This window comes from Ursus maritimus, unplaced genomic scaffold (genome assembly GCF_017311325.1).
Source record: "Ursus maritimus isolate PB19 unplaced genomic scaffold, ASM1731132v1 scaffold_6, whole genome shotgun sequence".
NCBI lineage: Eukaryota > Metazoa > Chordata > Mammalia > Carnivora > Ursidae > Ursus > Ursus maritimus.
In genome coordinates, this window is record NW_024426774.1 from 78,214,047 (window position 1) to 78,233,332 (window position 19,286).

The 19,286-nt window shown below is 41.8% G+C and overlaps 1 protein-coding gene across 34 annotated transcripts in view; it reads left to right on the top strand.

The window, feature by feature from the left end:
• Positions 1–19,286, top strand: part of MAP4K4 (mitogen-activated protein kinase kinase kinase kinase 4) — a 189,309-nt gene that overhangs the window by 64,516 nt on the left and 105,507 nt on the right. For all 34 annotated transcript variants that reach the window (XM_040623600.1, XM_040623599.1, XM_040623606.1 and 31 more), the window contains exon 3: positions 18,656–18,712. In XM_040623600.1, coding sequence (XP_040479534.1) covers positions 18,656–18,712 — 57 coding nt within the window. The remainder of the gene's footprint in view (positions 1–18,655; positions 18,713–19,286) is intronic.

Genomic DNA, 19,286 nt, shown 5'->3' on the forward strand with positions numbered 1-19,286 from the left:
TGTACATGAATTTTGTTCCTTTTAAATTGTGGACTGTTGTGACTCCCTTTCCAAAGATCAGATGTGATTATTTTAGGTGTTTCCATCCAAGAAAGGGTGAGAAAGAAAAGTTGCTACTGAATTTTCTGTTATCCCCCGAGTCTGGAATAATAGTGTGCTTCACTTTCAGTGCTGCGTGGCAAAAGTAGTGAACAAAGCACAACTTAGTGAATGAAGTCCCATCTGGCATCTGTGATACACTGTTTCATCAGTTTCATATAATGAATTGCTTGTGCAACCATGCTGTTTAACACTTCTTTATATTAGCATGTCCTGGGCACTCTGCTAGGCTTTCCACATATATCCTTACATTTGTCCTTGGCTTCCCCCTGAGGCATAGGTGTCAGTGAGGGGACTGGGCTCCTGAAGTTGGAAATTTTGCTCACTGCTTTATTTAGTTACTCTGCTTTGCTTTTATCTGGGTTGGCCGGGTTCATTTTCTTTGCATTGGGTTTCCAGAAAGTGAGTTCACCTTCGCATTGGTGTAGGATAGTGCTTTGTAAATGCTGCAGAATCGGTGATCTCCTTTCCTGCTCTGCTTTGTTCTCTTGTGGGCCTGTGGCGGCCCAGCTCTTTCTCCTTGATAGTAGCAGCTGGGGTAGGAATTTTACCTGTCTTGGCTTTGATGGTTTCCCCCATATCTTCCTTAGTGGAGACCTGAACTGTAACTTTGTCGCATGACAATGTCATAAGGATAGGAAAAGTAAACGCCAGGAGGGGGAGGAAGGGAAGATAGTGCCAACAAAGCAAAATCCCTAAGCGGATATGTCTGTCTGAGGGGCCCCTCACTGAACAAACAGGAAAAGAGGCTGAAGGTCCCAGAGGAGTCCTGGGTTTTGATCATTCCTGCTTCCCTTCAGTATTTAAATTTTATTTCAAAAATTGTCATAAAATTGACTTTTGTTTTCTTTCGGTGTACAAGTCTTTGCATTTTAACACATGTATAGATTTAACCACAGTCAAAATACAGAACAGTTCCATCACCACTAAAAGCCCCCTTGTGCTATTCCTTTCAGTTCAGATTTTGCAGGAATGCCTTAGTGCTGAAGAGACTTGCATTCTTCCTAGGGAGGGCTCTTTGGTAGGACCCAAAAAGGGGCTGGGGAGGGGCACGGGTATGGCAGCATATGAACAGTCCCCAATTCTTCCCAAGAAGCCTGGAGTGTACTCTCAGGTAGGCTAGAGGTCTCTCCCTAGGGTTCTGTGATGGTGGGTGTCCATTCTAGGTCTCATTGCTCATTTTATCACACTTCAGTTGCTTATCCTTCTAATGAACTGAAGTTTCCTCTTCCTTAAAAAAAAAAAAAAAAAAAAAAGGTCTGGATGATGGTTGTAGGCATTCATGGGTTTTGTAGTTGTATTTCAGGACTTCCCCTGTCAGTCTTAACCCTTCAGGCTTCCTGTCTGCTGTTGAGTGGCTTTCCAGGGCTAGTTAGGGGGGTAAGTTCCTGAGGGCAGCTGGCCCACATCCATAAGGAACAACATGGGGTACCTAGCCCTGGAAAAGAGAGAACCCTGTCTACCCCCAAAGGCAGGTGAGGGAGAGTCTGCACCTCAGAAGGAAGTCAACTCTTGGGTCCTATTTGGCCTCCTCCATTTGATTGTATTTCCTGTGAAGAATTTGTATCTGACCAAGGTTGTTCCTGTATGGTCTGTTGAAGTAGAACTGCTGTGGTAGACTTGCCAGGAAGCCCCTGGGGGGAGATCACCTGAAAGATCTGAAGGTTGTACCTCTTCTTTGAGATTGCTTAAAGTTTGTGTTTACAAATCACTGAATAGATTCATCATGCCATCTACCACTCATGATTTGGTCTTCATTGGCCTCCTTAGTATTCATTGAAAAACCATTTATTGAGGGCCTACCATGTGCAGGCACTGTTAGAGGTATTACTTTTCCTGCGTCTAACTTAGAATCTAATAATTATAGAGTCACCACCTGGGTGTTTGTTGTTTTGTTGGTAGTGGATTTTTGGGGGGGTGGGGTGGGGTGGGTGTTTTGTTCCTTTAAAATAAAAATTCTTGAAGCATGGTGCAGTGAAGGGAGGGGGTGACCATACCTTCTGTTTATCCAAGGCCGTCCTGGTTTACACCTGCTGTCGTAGCATACTTACAACTAGTGCCTCATTCATTCTCAAGTGTCCTGTTTGGATGATAAATTAATATGGTCACCCCAGTGAAGGGGAAAAGGAGGGGAGGGTGCTTGCTAGGTCAGCCGCTAGTCGGTGTTTTTGATGGAGTACATCTGTTGTTTGGGCTTCTCCCATGCTGTTGGGGCCACACCTGTTTTTTTATTTTTTTTTATTTTTTATTTTTTATAAAGATTTTTTATTTATTTATGTGACAGAGAGACAGCCAGCGAGAGAGGGAACACAAGCAGGGGGAGTGGGAGAGGAAGAAGCAGGCTCCTAGCCGAGGAGCCCGATGTGGGACTCGATCCTGGAACGCCGGGATCACGCCCTGAGCCGAAGGCAGACGCTTAACGACTGCGCTACCCAGGCGCCCCCTGTTTTACATGCACAAGAGATAACAACCGTCTTTTGTTAGCTACAGCATGGTGCTTAACTTACCATAACAGGGCATCCAGGGTGATGGTGTTCTGAGGGCTTTTTATTTTTTATTGAGAATGTGGGTTTTGTTGGTACATACTGGAGTCTTTCTGACATTATTCTTCATGGGGCGGCCATCGTTGCAGTTATTCGGAATTCTGTAGAGGAGATTGCAAGATATGGGTACTCAGGCCCAGTCCTAGCGATTTTGATCTGGGTGAGGCCTAAGATGTATAATTACAAACAAAACAAAAACACCCAGCAACAACAACAAAAATGGTGACTGAATGTCAGCTAGGGTTGAAGAACCACTGCTCTAGTCTCTGACTGAGGACACTTGGCCCATGCCAGTACGTACATATGTGAGTATTCTGAGGAGTGAGGGCTATGGGGATTGCTGGAGAGCTCCTGCTGGCAGGAGCCCCTGGGCAACCTCTGCTCAGTTCAGCTTTGCACCTTAGGGTCTAGGGACCCAGCTTTAACAAATCCATTTTTTTAAAAGAAACATAAAACTTAAAAATCTGGGTTTTAGAAATGCGCAGCCTCTTCATTTTTGGAATTTTCAATTTTGAAAAAAAATGGACAAAAAGCACCCTTCGCCACCACCGCAGGAAATGTGATGTCCATTTTAGCCAGTGAATTACCAGGAAGAAGAACCTTGCTATATTAGCATCTGGAAAGTGGCGTCAGGTCTTAGAACTCAGAAGAATTGCCTTTATAAGATGCCAAGGTAATCTGAAATGGCAGAAACACAACCAAAACAGGACAACACACTGAAGTTGTGAATATGGCTCTGGTAATAGACTTTCGTTAGTATTCAGCAGTCGACTTTTGTGACCTCACAGCCCAAGTAGTCTCATACCAACTGTCAGTATGCAGTGGTGTGTGCGCCATAAACTTAGGGATTTATTTTTCAATTAAAAATCTGTTTTGTTTTGTTTTTCCCCTCTTCCTCTGAGTATTGCCCTTACAGTAAGAAGGGAGACTTTGCTTTCAGTGCCTGGTTAGAAAGTCATAACCAGGCTCTGCCAACAGATACTATATACCTCAACCTTGAGGATGGATTTTGCTGAAAAGAAGCTGTGCAGTCAGGTGGAAAATGGAGAAATCTTGCAGCTGTTTTTGGTCCAGAGCCTCTGATTTTGCTTCTCACAGCCCTCTCTCTCTAACCCAAGCCTGAGCTTTGCAGGAGGAAGTAGTCCATGTTGAGAATGGTTTTGCTTGCCCAAAGAAAAGGTTCTGCTCCAGATGTAGATGTATGCTGGGCGGTGCCTGTTTTCACAGAGATGTTCTTGGGGCACTGTATCTGCTGTTGACAGGAAGGAGTGGAACATGTTGTCGTTTTTGTAGCTTGACTAGAACCACCATGTTGCCTACAAGCTGCAGAGGATGCTGCCCTGGCTAAGGTAGTAGGGCTAGTGAGGCGTGCCCTGTGGCGCCTGTGAGTTTTTCTGTGTAGATGAATTCTGGCTTAGAAGGTCCTGCAGGGCAAATCATTCATCACCTTCTTTGGCTCTCTGACCACCAGTATAAAATAGCAACCGCCCCCATCCTGGCACTTCCTCTCCTTTTCGCTCTGCTGGGTTTTCTGTGTAGCTTTTTTTTTTTTTCTCAACAGCAGCTAAAGTATTCACTTGTTTATTGCTTGTGTCCCCTCTTAGAATAAAGAACACAGACTTTATCTACTTTGTTCACTCTTGTATCCCTGGAGTGTGGACCTCAGAGCCATGAACATTTTATAGTGAGGTGACCACACTTCTGAGATGTTAAGTGGCTCATTCAAGGTTATAAATCTGTCTCGTGGCAGAGTGAGCAGTTGACTCAGATGGTCAGAGTTTTTGTTTACTTCTAGTATCTTGGGTTTATCTTGGGAAAGCAAATTTTGGTGTCTTTGTGGCTTGAAGAGTTTCAATTCAGTGGTCTCTTTCTAACTGCAGTTCCGTAGGGTCATTTTGGATGCCTGTGTCTGTAGGTTGAAGAGAATGACTTCCTGGAGCAGCAGCACATCCATTGCTTGCTTAGAGTCTGTGAGACTTTGTTTCTTCAGGGGGTTGTTCAAAGAGAGGGGCTGAACCGCAGGGAGGAAAGGGTGGCGCTGGGCATTTCTCCCGCCGTCTCAAGTTAAGCATGTTGAAGGACAGAGTTAATTAGGCAGTTACATAGATTTGTGAGCGCTCACGTTCACTTATCTTCGATTTGCTTGGCCAGTGCACTGTGTGGGGCCATGGCTTCTGATCCCCGAGACGGTTTGGTTTCAGAGTTAGGTCTTTATCCTTTGTATCATTTTTCTGAGTCCTGCCCTTTTACACTGAGAGTCCCAGGCTTTTTGTAGACTCCAGTAATATTCTTAGAATCCTGTAAGGCAGGCTCTGGGTAGGAGGTGCCTTGTGGGGGTTGCAGCAGAACTTTGGGGTGGCTCCTTGGCAACTGTCAGGTTTCTCAGGGTGCATTGGTTGCGACACCTGAGGCTGTGGAATGAGTAAGGGGTTGACTAAAAAGGATTAAGAGGAGTTGAGAGGAGAGGGCTTTCATAGAACAGCCCTCTGGAAGCTTCCCTCCGCCTGAGGGGGCAGTCAGGGAAGCTGATAAACTTGTATGGAGGCACATAGCAGTAGCCCCTGACTGATTACAGGTGCTCCTTACTCACCACACTTCACATGCCAGCATCTGCTGCCGACTGTTGTCAGTTACTGAGATGGGAGCAGGTTCTGGAATGCGGACATTTAGCTTTAAATTGCTACAGCCTGTGAGGAGATGTGCTGATCCAAATCACTGATGCACGTACCTAGAACTTGGAAGCCATTTTTGCCCTCTTTCTAACTGTATGACCTTGGGCTAGTTTTCCAATCTCATGGAACCCCACTTCCTTTCTTTCTGTAAACCAGCAATGGTTTTCTTCTTTGTAAGGCTGTTGCCGGGACTTTCCTGTGTTTTATGTTAAAGTACTTGTATTTTTTTTTAGTGTGCCAGGCACAAAAAATACGTATTATTGAAAATATTTGTGGAAAGGATGAATACACAGTGTGTGCTTCTTTACCATCCTTTCCTTTGTGGTGTAGGAGAGGAGATTTATTTGTTGGTAGGAAGAAGGAAGAAAGGAGACAGAAGAATAGAGGGAAGCATAAATTTCATCACGATTTCACTTTGCCTTTTCATTGAGTTATGTAATGTGATCATTGTGTGCCTTGTCTTACAGAGTGGTCAGGGAAGGCAGTCAGAACACTGCCTTTATCGGCCCTACCGAGTTTATGTAAGCCCTCGTAAAGTTCTAAAACTGTTCTTTTATTTTATTTACTTATTCGCAAAGTCTTTCATTGTGATTCTTATTCCGAGAAAGCTGTAATGGGTGTGCACAACTCAAAAAGAAGCGGTTATATAACTGAGGAAAACTCATCTGTTTTTCTAATGTGGTTCTTTGTAGTAGATCATGATTTTTAACAAAAGATGCTTTGAGGAGGGAATTTTCTTTTTCAAATGCCAAGGCAGGAGTTTTTCCTATTTTCTAGGGAAATATCTTTTAAGCTATCATTTATCTTTATTCATTTTGACCAAGTTAAATTTTAGATGGACATGGTATGAGCTTGCGTGAGCATACTTTGAAAAGTTGAGTTGATGGTATGAATGCATCATTTCTGGTAAGAGATGCTATCAAATGAACCTCAAAGGGAAATTCTAAGGGGGGTTTTCTCTCAAACCTCTTTTTTTAAAGGAAGAATAGGGGAATTATGAGGAATGAATGAAATTCATGAATATGCTTATGAATATTCAGCACAAGCATATTAAGGGTTGGATACAGACTTTGAAACCAGAAAGAAAACAAGTATGTCAGAGACCACATGAGGGAAGGATTATGCCCTTTACACTTTGTCAGTGCTGAGGACACAGCAGCAGAAGTAGTTGAGGTTCAGAAACTAGGCTGTATTTGTATTTAGAAATCGTTCAGGGAGACATGAAGCTGCTTACAGGATGACGTCCTATAAATAGTGTAAATACATCTGGGTTCAAGGGCAGTGTTAGCGTCAGCTTCTTGAAGTGTTGAGAAAAGGTAAGGAACAATTTGAAAACCTTAATTGAAGGTTGAGTTGGTGCTAAGTAGGGAGGGACCATGGGTCGATCAGGAGCCCAGAATGGAATCCGAATCCCTTGCATCGTTTTATCTCTTGCCTCTTTTTCCTTTCCTTTCCTTTCCTCTCCTTTTCTTCTCTGCTTTTCTCTCTCTCTCTCTCTCTCTCTCTCTCTCTTTTTTAAAGTAATCTCTACACCCAACATGGGACTCAAACTCACAACCCCAAGATCAAGCGTTGCATGCTTTACCAACTGAACCAGCCAGGCAGCCCTAATCTCTTGCCTTTTGATTTGTGTGTGAAATTTTCAACTTTTTTCTCTAAGCCAACAAGAAGAGGTCAGTTTGAGTGCTTTAGTGATGCGTGAAATGATATTTCAATATTGAAATTGTGCTGTCGGTAAATATTGAAAATCTAGTGTCCTGTGGGTTATGAGAGAAACATTAGGGGAGCTTCTCGGTGGAATAGAGGGTTAATGATTGCAGGAGAAGGAAGGGAACCCACAGAATTCTGTTTCATCTTTTGTTGCGGGTAAACGGTTAGGCATTTTAATAAACAAGCTTTTCATTAAAATGCACTGTTCTGTGTTTGATGCCTCCTAGAGTCCTTTAGGAATCACGGGAATCCTGGAACTCTTTGGGCTTCAGCACTGTGTCTGCTCTGGCTTCACCGGGGTTGGTGTAGTTTAGCCTTTTTGGTTGTTATGCTGTGGTGTAACACTAGGCTCCCCCACTGGTCAGTCAAAAGGCCGCAGCTCCCTTCTCTGAATCTTTCTTATCTCCTCATTTGAGAAACTAACAGGTTAAAACTACATATAAAAAAATAAAGACAGGATTCCCTGCTTTAGAGTTAGGGACCTGTGGTCACCTTACATAATGCCAAGGGAAGGCCAAAGAAAGAGGAGTTCAGATTGAGGATTATGTTAAAGATAAACAATGGATCATTAGTATTGTGATAATTTAAAAAGGAAGTGTGGTATATGATATGGTTTTAAGAAAATATTTCAGTGTCTAATAGTAGTTACAGGTACTGTTAATACAAAAATTCTGGTTGTATATTTTGTTTGAAATCTGAATGAATAGACATTAATTACTTTGTTATAGATTTGTATAAGTAGGTTTATCTCTCCCTCTGCCCAAAGATAACTCATATTGGAGGGAAGCATCTAGCACGACCATGGTAGTTTTGAAATTTGGAAGGTTTCACCTTAAAAGACCTGCCACCTGCTTTGAAAGCTCATCTCTCAGATACTGTGCTCAGCCGTGTTGATCTCTCTGCTGAGGCCACTGCTGCGTGGCCAGCGCTCCCAGTCAGGATACTGCCTACTGGGACCAGGGCTGCTGCCTCGTGTGTTCTTTGTGTAGTTCACAGGACCTTTTGCAGAGGGTTGTGATTATGACCATTTTACAGAGGAGGAAAATGATGTCTAGAAGAGGTTAAGTAACTGGCCTGAGGTCACCCTCCTCGTGTGTGATGGACTCGGGCTTCCAATCTAGGGCTCCTGGGTTTGGTGCCTTTTTTGGGTGCCATGCTTCTGCCAATTTAAATATCTTATTATGTGAAATAAAAGGAACTGATTTTTAAATTTTTTTATTTTTTTCCCTTAAAAATATTAATAGAAATTTTTATCATAACAATTCCAATCATGTGGAAGAGTAGAGAAAGAAAGGTGAACTCACCATGTTTCATAGCTTGAGACAGCATGTTTATTACGTGCGGTTCTTGCTGTGAGAGCACTTAAGGGAATGTGTGTTCTAGGAGTTGTGCATTGTATCTCCATTGGTCATTTTCTTTTGTCCAGTGCTTAGTTAAATTACCATCATTTAGGGGCGCCTGGGTGGCTTAGTCGTTAAGCGTCTGCCTTCGGCTCAGGGCACGATCCCAGGGTCCTGGGATCGAGCCCTGCATCGGGCTCCCTGCTCCGCTGGGAGCCTGCTTCTTCCTCTCCCACTCCCCCTGCTTGTGTTCCCTCTCTCGATGGCTGTCTCTCTCTGTCAAATAAATAAATAAAAAATCTTTAAAAAAAATTACCATCATTTAATGTATCTTGACAGAATCATGTAATCAAATTTCAGTTCTAGCATTACCACATCGACTACTTAGCTGTTGAATGTCCATATCTCATAGTGGCTAGTAACTTTATACATATGTTTGCCTATAGTAAAGGATATGGAGTTCATTATGCTATTACTCATTCTTTTGTTATTTTAAACAAAATTGCTGAATTTGAACTCAGTTGAGTTTTTCATGTAATTAGGGGGAAAGGCAGTTGCAAATGTTATTTAAATGTTAGTAATAACTTGTTTGCAGAATCCCAAATCTCTTGTTTTAGGTGCTTGGATTTGAAGACTTTCCACTGCCTTTTCTTTTACTATTAATGTAAGAATAGATATGCTGATTTTTTTGTCCTTGGTATTTTCTGAATGCTTACTATTGGTGCTTTTTAAATTTTCCAGTCTCCCTCTTAAAATATGATTCCTCACACTTGATACTGTAGTCCGTCCGCTGGCCCATGTATGTACCATACCGTGGGGCTACTGCCTCCTTTAAGGGGCACTGTCCTTTTTAATGCAGCTTCACTAGGTGTACTTTAAAAAGCAGCTGCTGTTTCTTCCCACCTACCCACTGCCCAGCCAAATCCCTCCCTGTCTTTGAAGGAATTACGCATAAACTCTCCTGGCAGTATTTCTTTCTTGTCCCTTTCATGTATGAGTGCATCTAAATTGTCTCCACTTCTCAACTTGAAGGTGCTTTTTGCTACAGTGCTAGCTCGCCCGCCCCTCATCTGTTCTAGAGCACAGCTGAAAATGACAGAATAAGTATGTAGAACTCGGATGACTGGGCCCTTTCTTCGTAGGAGTCAGAATATTACCACCTTACGTAATGTTCCCGGAGGCTGTCACTTAATTGCAAGGACAGGATAGTAATTGATGTTCATAATGATTTCCCTGAGCCATTAAGAAAAGTAACTTTAATGTACTCAAGATTTCAGGGTTTGGAAAGATTTCCATCCAGATTGGGCTTTTAGAGAAAAAAGAAGTATGCATCAAAATGACTCATTTATTGGGGAGTGGGCACTAGATAAAAGTTTTTCATGCTGTTTATTTTGATTGTAATTCTTAGTGGAAGTTAAATCTGTACATTCTCTGCTACCGAGGCATAATTGTCCTTAAAGGAATGTTGTTCCAGATAAGATAGCTCCAACCTAAGAAAGGCATAATTCTATATTGAGGTCTTTAATTTTAAACTCTTCAGGAATAGAAGCACTGTCTTCTTATTAAATTGCAAGTCTGGACTGACCTCCTAACACTGACATGTTCCTGCGCTTTCTCTGCCTTTCTGCTCATCCACAGGAAGGGAGGATCACGGAAGGGAGGAGGAAGAGGCAGATAAGCAGATGTTGACTGTAATGAGAAATATTAGTTATAAGGATGAAATGTGCAAAAATATGAACTGCTCACCTTATATTTGTTTGGGCTGTGGAGCAGTGTGATGGGAAGAACAGGTGTTGGTGGGGTCATGTTGCCATTATTCCTGCTCTGTTATAAGGAGGTGTTAAGAAGACTGAGGTGTTTCCTGAAATGCTCTGAGCTGTCTCTCTCTAGTTAATTATGTGGCTCCTTATCTTAAATGGCTTATGGAGTGCTGTCTGGGTAATATGCCTCTTCTCTTTGGTTGAGTTTTAGAATTTTCGCAGACACGTCCTAGAAGAGAGCATTCGGGAGTGGGGGGACTGTGGTTTTGGATTTGCAGTGCAGAACCGGTGAAGCTGGCCTTTGCCTTTGGGGTGGATGGATGTGGAATCTTACAAAGAGTGGTCAGTGGATTGCCCAGTGCTGAACTCATGCCATTCACCACATGGTCATGTAGGTTCATATTTGTCCTTTAAAATAAGGAAATATAAGGCGGAGCAGATTGGAATTTTAAAAAAATGTTTTAATCTTTATTAGGGCAGTTTTAGGTTCATAGCAAAATTGAGAGGAAGATACTGAGATTTCTATACACCCCTTGCTCCCACACGTGCATAACCTCCCCCATTATGACATCCCTCACCAGAGTGACACATTTTGTACAATTGATGAATCTACATTGACATGTCATAATCACTGAGTCCATAGTTTACATTAGGGTTGGTGTTGCCCATTCTGTGGAGATGACCTGTATCCATCATTATGGTATAGTACAGAGTAGGTTAACTTCCCTAAAAATCTTTTGTGCTCCGCTTGTTCACCCTCCCTTCCCCTGTTGGAATTTTTAAGTTGAACTATGTATGATGTGATAAGACATCCTGGGGAGAAAATTGGCACACTGCGGGCATAGCCCCACTGCTGTGTGTCCTTCCTGCTCTCTGGGTGTACCTTCTTGTCTGTAAAATCAGCTATTTTGTTAACTAGGCTTGCCTATCTTTCAGCTCCTGAACATTTCAGAACATAAGTTCTTTGTTTTTATTATAAACATAGTTGACATTTCTTAGAATTTACATGTTCTAAATCTAACCTTCACATATCAAAACCCCTAGCTAAGACAATGAGTGTATATGTTACTGTAAGTAAATACTGTATAGTCCAAAAAGGTTATGAAAGCTTGAATTTGGGCTTTTTAATACAAGCTTGGAAAAGTGATTTCCAAACTTCATAATGTGTAAGAATCACTAGAGACTGGCTTAAAAAGTTATGGATTCTTATACCCCCCTTAATGGAATTCTCTTGTATGAGTCTGGGATGGAGCCTAGAAGTCTATACATTATGGGTGAAAGTGAGTGATTTTTGCAATTGATTTTGACATGCTTAATAGAAATGCTTAACATCTCTCCCATAGTAAACCTCTTATATGTAAAATATTACATCTGCAAACCAACAAAACACCACTAAAAAAATCATTAAGATCAAGTAACAGCTACCATGTTGGATGGGAATGAGGAGCAGTTGGTCGTTGGCCCTTCTGCGGCAGGCACGCGCGTCACTCCATGATGGAATGCCCTCTTCTGACTCAGTGGGAGACTGGCATCTTCTTGATCGGGTGCAGAGTAGGAAAAGCTCCTTTTGTCCTTACATGTTTGGAGAGAGGTGATGCAGACTAGAAGACTAGATCTTCTAGTCCTGGATGAGTCACTGAGTTCTCCCCCTTCCTCCTGGCCCATTGATACCTTTATAAACTGTCCCTTTGTGGGATTTGGTAAGGAGAATTTGCAGTTCACATCTCAAGGGATCCACATCTTGTGCTTTGATGATCTTCGAGAGCAGGGCAATCCTTGAAGGCCCTGCTACAGCCTCCATGGTGGGTCTACACTATTAGCCTCACAGTGATGGTCCCTTTAACAACATCTTTGCACCTCGTGCCAAAGCAGAGCAATTGGTGTCACACTGTCCTGTTTCCTAAGTGTTTCTGCTATGTGGTACAATGTTCCTCTGTAGTGCCCCTTCTTGCGGATTTTTTGTTTTTAATACCCCTCTAAATTATAAACTTCCTGAGGGCAGGTGTGGTGTTTTTATCTCCCCTGGCAGCATAGGGCATGTCCTGGGTACTGGTTAGATATAGTCAGTCTTCAGTTTACTGAGTTCTGGCGTCAATGGGTTTTTCTGTTAAGCAAATAGAAAACCAATATCAGGAAGGTAATCTCTGGAGTTTTTGTTTCAGGTTAAACTCAGCATAAAGGAAAAGCATTCTGATCTCCAGTATTAGTTGAAAGAAAATTTATGGTGAGATAAAGGAAGGAACAAACAAGCCTGTTAACCACTTTCAGAAAGCCAAGAATGAGGGGCTTGAATGTGTTCACATATGCCTTCAGATTCCCTGAAGAATTCCTTCAGGATGTTCTTTCATTGACTTTTTCTGATTTACCATAGGAGAGGAAAGTCCAGAGATTGAGAGTAAGTTTTTTATTATTGGTTACTACATTTCCATGTTTGATTATAATCTTAAAATATTTATGTTATAGAACAGTATACCCGGCAACTCCTATGTAAGTTGGTTTAATGGGATGTTGTGGTTGTTTCTAATTTAAAGTTTACAGCCTGGTATAGGGAACAAGTCAGGGTATGAATCTTGAGCTGATTACCTTAACCACTTAATCCTCTTAAAGCTTCAGTTTCTCTATGTATGAAATGGGGACATTGGTACATATGTTGGGTTGTATCAGGAGTAAATGAAAGTGCATAGAAAGTGGTTTTGTTCACTACATGCCCCAAGAGTGGGGACATCCTGGTGCCTTGTGTCCTATTCTTACAGTCCTATCTCTAGTACTGGAATGCTTTCCAGGTGTCATAAGGGTCGTGCTTGCTTGAGTTCCAGCTGTAAGTATGCACCCCTCTGGGTTGTTGAGAGAAGAAAATATTTGTTGTTCCTGAATTGTGTTTATTTACCTTGTCATAAATTTGGTAGAGTTTTCTTCTCTAATAGTCTGTCCACACTCTCAGGCTGAATGAGTACAAAAGCTTTATGTTTCTGTGAAGAAAGGTCAGAGTTAAATTGGAAGCTCCGAGTGCAGAAGAGGAGCTGCTAAGGTGCAGTGCACGTCCTTGTTAAGGTATGAGATGCTGCTGCCATAGGACAAGGGATGATAGGTGTCGAACAGCAGCGTGACCACCCCGAGGAGACGAGTCCTGAGTTAAGGACTTGGTCTTTCATTTCGAAATTAGGTTCACTTACACCCCCTTTAAGTTTCCTCTTGTGAATGAGACCATTAGATTTTGCCTCTCAGTAAGCATATGTATTCAGCAAACGTATTTTAATGGAGTTACCTGGGGGTCTGGGTAAAGATTATGTAACGTGAGTTAGTTACCTAGTAGTTGGTGATATGCCATCTTTTTCCTGTTGGGATTTAAAAGCTTCCCTTGAATGCTGTTCCTTCTGCCGGTAGGCTCTTCTTTGTGGGTTAGGGACAGACTTCATTAGAGGCAGACAGACACGCTGCCACAGTGCCCTGCATTTTAAAACCACATGTGTGTGTGGATTTGTTTTTTTCCTTGGGACATGTATCATAAATGTAACGCATATTTGTAGATGCAAGGTGGCAGTTTTGACTCCATTAGAAACATGAAGGAGAGTTAGTAATAGGGCATTTTCCTTATCTTGAATGTCTGCCAAGAACAGTTTGAGTTTTCCTTTTAAAAAAAAGAAACATTCATTTCCCCCATTTAAAGACCAAAAATAAGTCAAATGCCACAAAGGTTGTTCTACTGAAGGGGGCAATTCTAGGTAGTGTGAGCCAATCTGACTTTGTATGAAATATTTATTGCAGCAACGATTTTAATTCCAAATCTTGGTAACCCTTTAAGGGCATTGAGGGGAAATAATTTAAGCTATTTCTTTAAAAGCAAAAGACCTGAATAGCAGCAATTTGACAAGTTGGTAGAAATGGTAGGAGTCCATCCCTTGCAATTTTATATAATCATTGTGGAAAGGGAATCCTGCTGCCATTGTACCATGGGCAGATAATAACATTCACCTTAGAGTTCTTCATCCGTAGAATAGGATAATGGCCAGCTTTGCTGGCCTTCATAAATTTTTTTAGGAGCTACTAAGAAAATAGCTGTGAATGGTATTTGGGACCTTTTTCTCATTGGATGCCTCATAAGTGCATTAATGTTCACATGGTGCCTCATATATAAAGCCAGGAGCCTTAGGGCGCCTGGGTGGCTCAGTCGTTAAGCATCTGCTTTTGGCTCAGGGTGTGATCCCAGCGTTCTGGGATCGAGCCCCACATCAGGCTCCTCCGCTATGAGCCTGCTTCTTCCTCTCCCACTCCCCCTGCTTGTGTTCCCTTTCTCGCTGGCTGTCTCTCTCTGTCAAATAAATAAATAAATAAAATCTTTAAAAAAAAAAAAAAGCCAAGGGCCTTTAGTCTCTTCCTTCTGGCATTTTATAACACTGAATAGGACACCATGTCCAAGAAATGAAGCAATAGGCCAAGAGAGTCAAGTTCATAAATGGATGTTAGGTATGTATATTTAATGCTGACCAAATCATATACCGGGTGTTCTAAAAGTGGATGATACAATGGAAAGAAAGGGCCTATTAAAGTGAAGTTCCAAACCCCTCCATGTGCAGGCTAGGCATTTCAGTGACACAGCATGCTGGATCCAGACTCAGATGAAGGAAAGTGGTCAAATTGGTCATCTGTAGGGAGCAGACTGCATGAAGCAGCCTTTAAGAGATGGCATAGAGGTCAGAGTGAAATGATACATTAGATGTGTAGCCTCAGACTCCAGTGAAATAATGCCTTTGCTTGTATCCTCGAGTCCCCAGCACAATGCAGTGGGTTATGATTATGTGTATTTTCTCTTCATGTACTACTGAGGGCCATTTGTTATAGCTCTAAAGTGTTGCCAAAGGAGCACAGGTAGGGCCTCCCTGATGGGTGGGGGCACCTGGCTTTTGTAGACTTAAGCATGTAACCCACCCCGAGAGGAACCTTTAATATATTCTCTCTGGGGTAGTGTTGAGTTAAATCACTGACAGATTTTTATCTTTTCAGACAACTCTTCATATGACCTCCTTCACACACAATTACTTGCATATAGATGTTTTGTATGTTTCAGTCCCAGCTGTAGTTTTTCTCCTTGGCTGTTGCTCGCCATTTGGTTCTTTTTTGCAAAGATGACCCATTTGAGTAGATCGATTATTATTTCTGTTTCAAATTTAGAGGTTTTGTTTTTGTTTCTTCTTTAAAAATAATTAGGGAAGTACATTACTTTAGTACCCCACTGCCTTTCTCCATATTGGCCATGCCTTTTGAAAATGAGAAATGGGCCTAAATTGACTAGGGTTAGGGTAGTTTCAAGGGGAATTAAGGAGAAGGGGTTAGCATAGGCCTCTGGTGGGAGTGGAGAGAGGAAGACTCTATCTTAGAGCCCACTATATGCCAGATATGATGGCCAGAACTTTATGTACTTTATTTCTAGCCTACCTATTCTAAAAAGGACTTTGGGATCCTACAGTGATCCTAGGAAACTTTCCTAAGGAAATATATAGTAATGAGGTGGTAACAGAGAAATGAAAGCCTAATACACCCAGAATCCCAAATTTCGTTTCTTTCCATTCGTTGTCTTGTTTCTCAGAAAGGAGGGAGACAGAATTCTTAGTTTCCCAATTTAAATTTAAATTTAAAAGGGACCTAATTTTGGAAGACCTGGTATGCATTAATGAAGACTAATGCCTTTGCATGGTCCACCCTCTGACACAAAAATAATTGATTAGTTGTTAGGTCCTGATTCTCTAATCCCTTAGTAAGGGATAATCACATTCTGTGTAAAGCGAATTCACAACTCTAAGCTTTTATGCCACTGTCAAATTGCTAAGTCTTGGGAATACTCCTGTGGTCTTGAGTTTAGGCATAGAGGGAAATACTGCTGTATTACATAAACATCTGGGAGGTTTTTTCCATAGACCCATGGATTTTTTTCATCTATAAGGATCTTAAGTTACCATATCAGATACTCAGAAGACTTTCCCCTCCCCCACACCTCACCTAACACATTCCCAACTCAATGCTATTTATTTCTTTAAAAAGAACAAAAGTTAGGAGCAACTCTTATGACATTTTCTCTCATCATTTGATTCTGTCAGCAAGCAGTTTGCTTTAGTAATTTGGAAGTAACCCAGAAAGAGTAATCAGGTATGTGTTTCCAGTTTTGAGGGCTGCCTGGGTGCTAAGGAGATAGATGATCTTTGTGTCCCTTATATAGAAAGCACTGGAATTTTACTTAATACTCTGTTCTCTTAAGTTCTCCTCTTTGCTCTTGGATTTAAGGAAATCATAATTAATTTGGCTTCATGGTTGTGTTAACCAGTCATAGTCATGGGAATTGTTTTGATACTATGCTAATAAATTAATTTTCTATCTTACAATTGAGGGAAACAAGGTCCAGTTGTATTTTATTACCATATTTATTATGTTATTTACCATTATTTTATTTCCTGCACTGTTCTTTGCATCATAGTTATTCTTTATGATAAACCCGTGAATTGGACACCACTATTCCCCTCTTGTACAGACAGGAGGCTAAGGCAGTGTTGTTTGTTACCAAGTGGAGGACATGAAGTGTGGATGCAGTCTTGATGGTGGAGTCCATGCTTCTGGGTCACTGTCCTGTAGCTTTAGGATCCTGCCAATGCCCGTGACATGAAGGACCACTCAGTTTCCTGTGTATCAGTGCTTAGTACAGAGCTGGGGGTTAAAAAGCTTAAAAAGGCTGAGGTTACAGATCCAGAACACCCATAGGCAAATATTTTAAATGAGTGATTCAAGAATGAACATCATCAAAAGATACTGAATCTTAGACAGGTAGTAAAAATGGCAGTAGAATCAGAACTATGGGAGCCCATATACTGTTCATAAATTACTACTTTTCTGACACACGGTTGTATTCCACTCTGGCATCTCTGAGGTGGAGCTTCTGTAGATGTCGAATGGCTTCTTAGATCATTTTGTGTTCTGTATGGTAACATATATCCAGGGCAGCATTTCTTTCAGGATGTGGGTTACTCAGCTGTGAATTCAGGAAGAGTGCCAGACTGTTCAGCGGGGCCATGTGACCAAGTTGGGGAAGGTGTGATGTTGGAGTACTGAAGCCACAGTTGAGGGGACAGTTCAGACCTGCTGAGGCTGGCCATGCTGGAAAAGCATGCTGTGGAATGGTAGCTGGGAAATAGCTGACAGGGCAGGAGGCAGTTCCTTGGGCCATGGATGGACCAGTGTGGGACAAGCCTGCTTGCCTCAGAAGCAGAACTTGAGACTGTCTAAACTGCAGGTCTATGTGTTGTGGGAGGTGGTGCCCCCACTTACATGGCAGCACTTTTGAAGACCAGGAAGGTAGTTCACTTTGGAGGGAGGTAGTGGTATCTATGGGTCGGCGAGAGTTGGGATGAGGTTCTTGGCCTGTGGATTTTATTTGTGCTGGTTATCTGTATGTTACGTTGCTGTGTAGTTCCTGCTTGTGAACTGCTGGGCCATTGCAGGACTCCATGCCACTGTGACCTCATATAGTTGAGATGTAATTGTAATACAGTGTCATGTTCATGGAGTTGTTTTGTCCTAGATGTAACTTGAGTTCCCGGGTAAGCTTTCCAGACTAAATGGAGAGCTTTCCTCAGGTTTCAAGTTCTAAAGTTCATAGCTGTTCATCATGAGACCACAAGAGAGGCAGGCTCTTGGGAGATATGGGGACATTCTTTCTGCTTTACAATTGTTGAAGAAGGACCAATGTCCACAAAGTCCTGAAGTAGATGCAGCTCAGGAGATCTGGGTTGCTCTATGTTACTCGCCTGGGAAATGGCCAGCAGAGCCCTGCAAGGAGTGGATGGAGAGACACAGGGCTGATGGGAATTAAATCTAGTCCTGTTCATCTGACTGAGAGATTGACCTCACGTTCGTTTGAGAAGCCCAGGGATAGAAATAATGAGTTTTAGGTCTGAGGTCAGGAGTTACACTATCACTGTAAAAAGGCTCTCTCTCTTTCTGCGTCATCCCTATCTCTCTGTACACTCACTTACTCTGGGTAATTATTCTCCAACTTCCCTACCTTGGGACTGCAGGAAAGCTTCAAAGAAGACTCTCAGTATAACTTTCATAAAATCAAGTAATGGGTCTTCAGAGTACACCAGGGAAAAATGACTGCTATCCATTTCTGAAAATTATCAAGAAGCTTTTTTGGGTCATTTCATTCATGCAGAATGTTAAAAAAGAAAATGCGGTCAACCTGATGTATAGAAGAAAATATTATTTAAGTTGCTTAGGTTGAGAGGTAATGATATGTAAATTGAACCTGAGAAAGAAAAGAATTGATACTTTATCAAAACTCATTGGCTCTACTACTTGTTTTGTTTATTAAGTGTGGTTCATTGGTATTACAACCCATATTATTCTACTGGAGAGCACGGGATTAATTTCATCATCAGTTTTGGGAAGAAGTACAAAAGAGATGATTTATTGAAACTTCAACCATTCTGTTCTAATGATCATGCAAAACAGTGGTGCCAATTATCTTTCTTTTCTCTGTTTTTCAGGGTCGACATGTTAAAACAGGTCAGCTGGCGGCCATCAAAGTTATGGATGTCACTGAGGTAAGGTTGGGTCACAAATAATTTTAAAGAAATATAAAAAACAAGATCCTCCTGTCCCTCTAACCCCCAATGTAATAGTATTGTTCTGTTCGTAGAATCAATCTTGAACAAATTGCCCTCCTGTGACATGGCGGGTTCATAAGGTCCAGCAGACTAGTTGGCTTAAATTGTTGCAGATGGTCCCCAAGTAACTAGGAATCAGTAGCATTTTCTTTTAAAAAAAAAAAAAAAAAAAAAAAAAAAATCTGAGTGATGTCATCCTTGGCAACTTAATGGACCATAATTGGAAACATCTTCTCTAATGGAAAAGAAAAGATTTGAGAAGGGAACGTGGAGGTCACATGAATAGGGAGATTGAGGGGTGTGGGGTGGGGAAAAGCTTCTCTAGGGTATTAGGCCACATTTGGGCCATTTCTTTTATTTTTAACATGGGGAAAGAAAACAGATCGAGCCAAGTTCCCAGAGGTTTGAAAACAGAAACATCTGCTAGAATGCTGAGCAGATTGTTGGCAAAATTTAGTAGCAAAAAATAGTTCTTGAAATGGTCACATGAGGATTTACTCTGTAGCTTTAG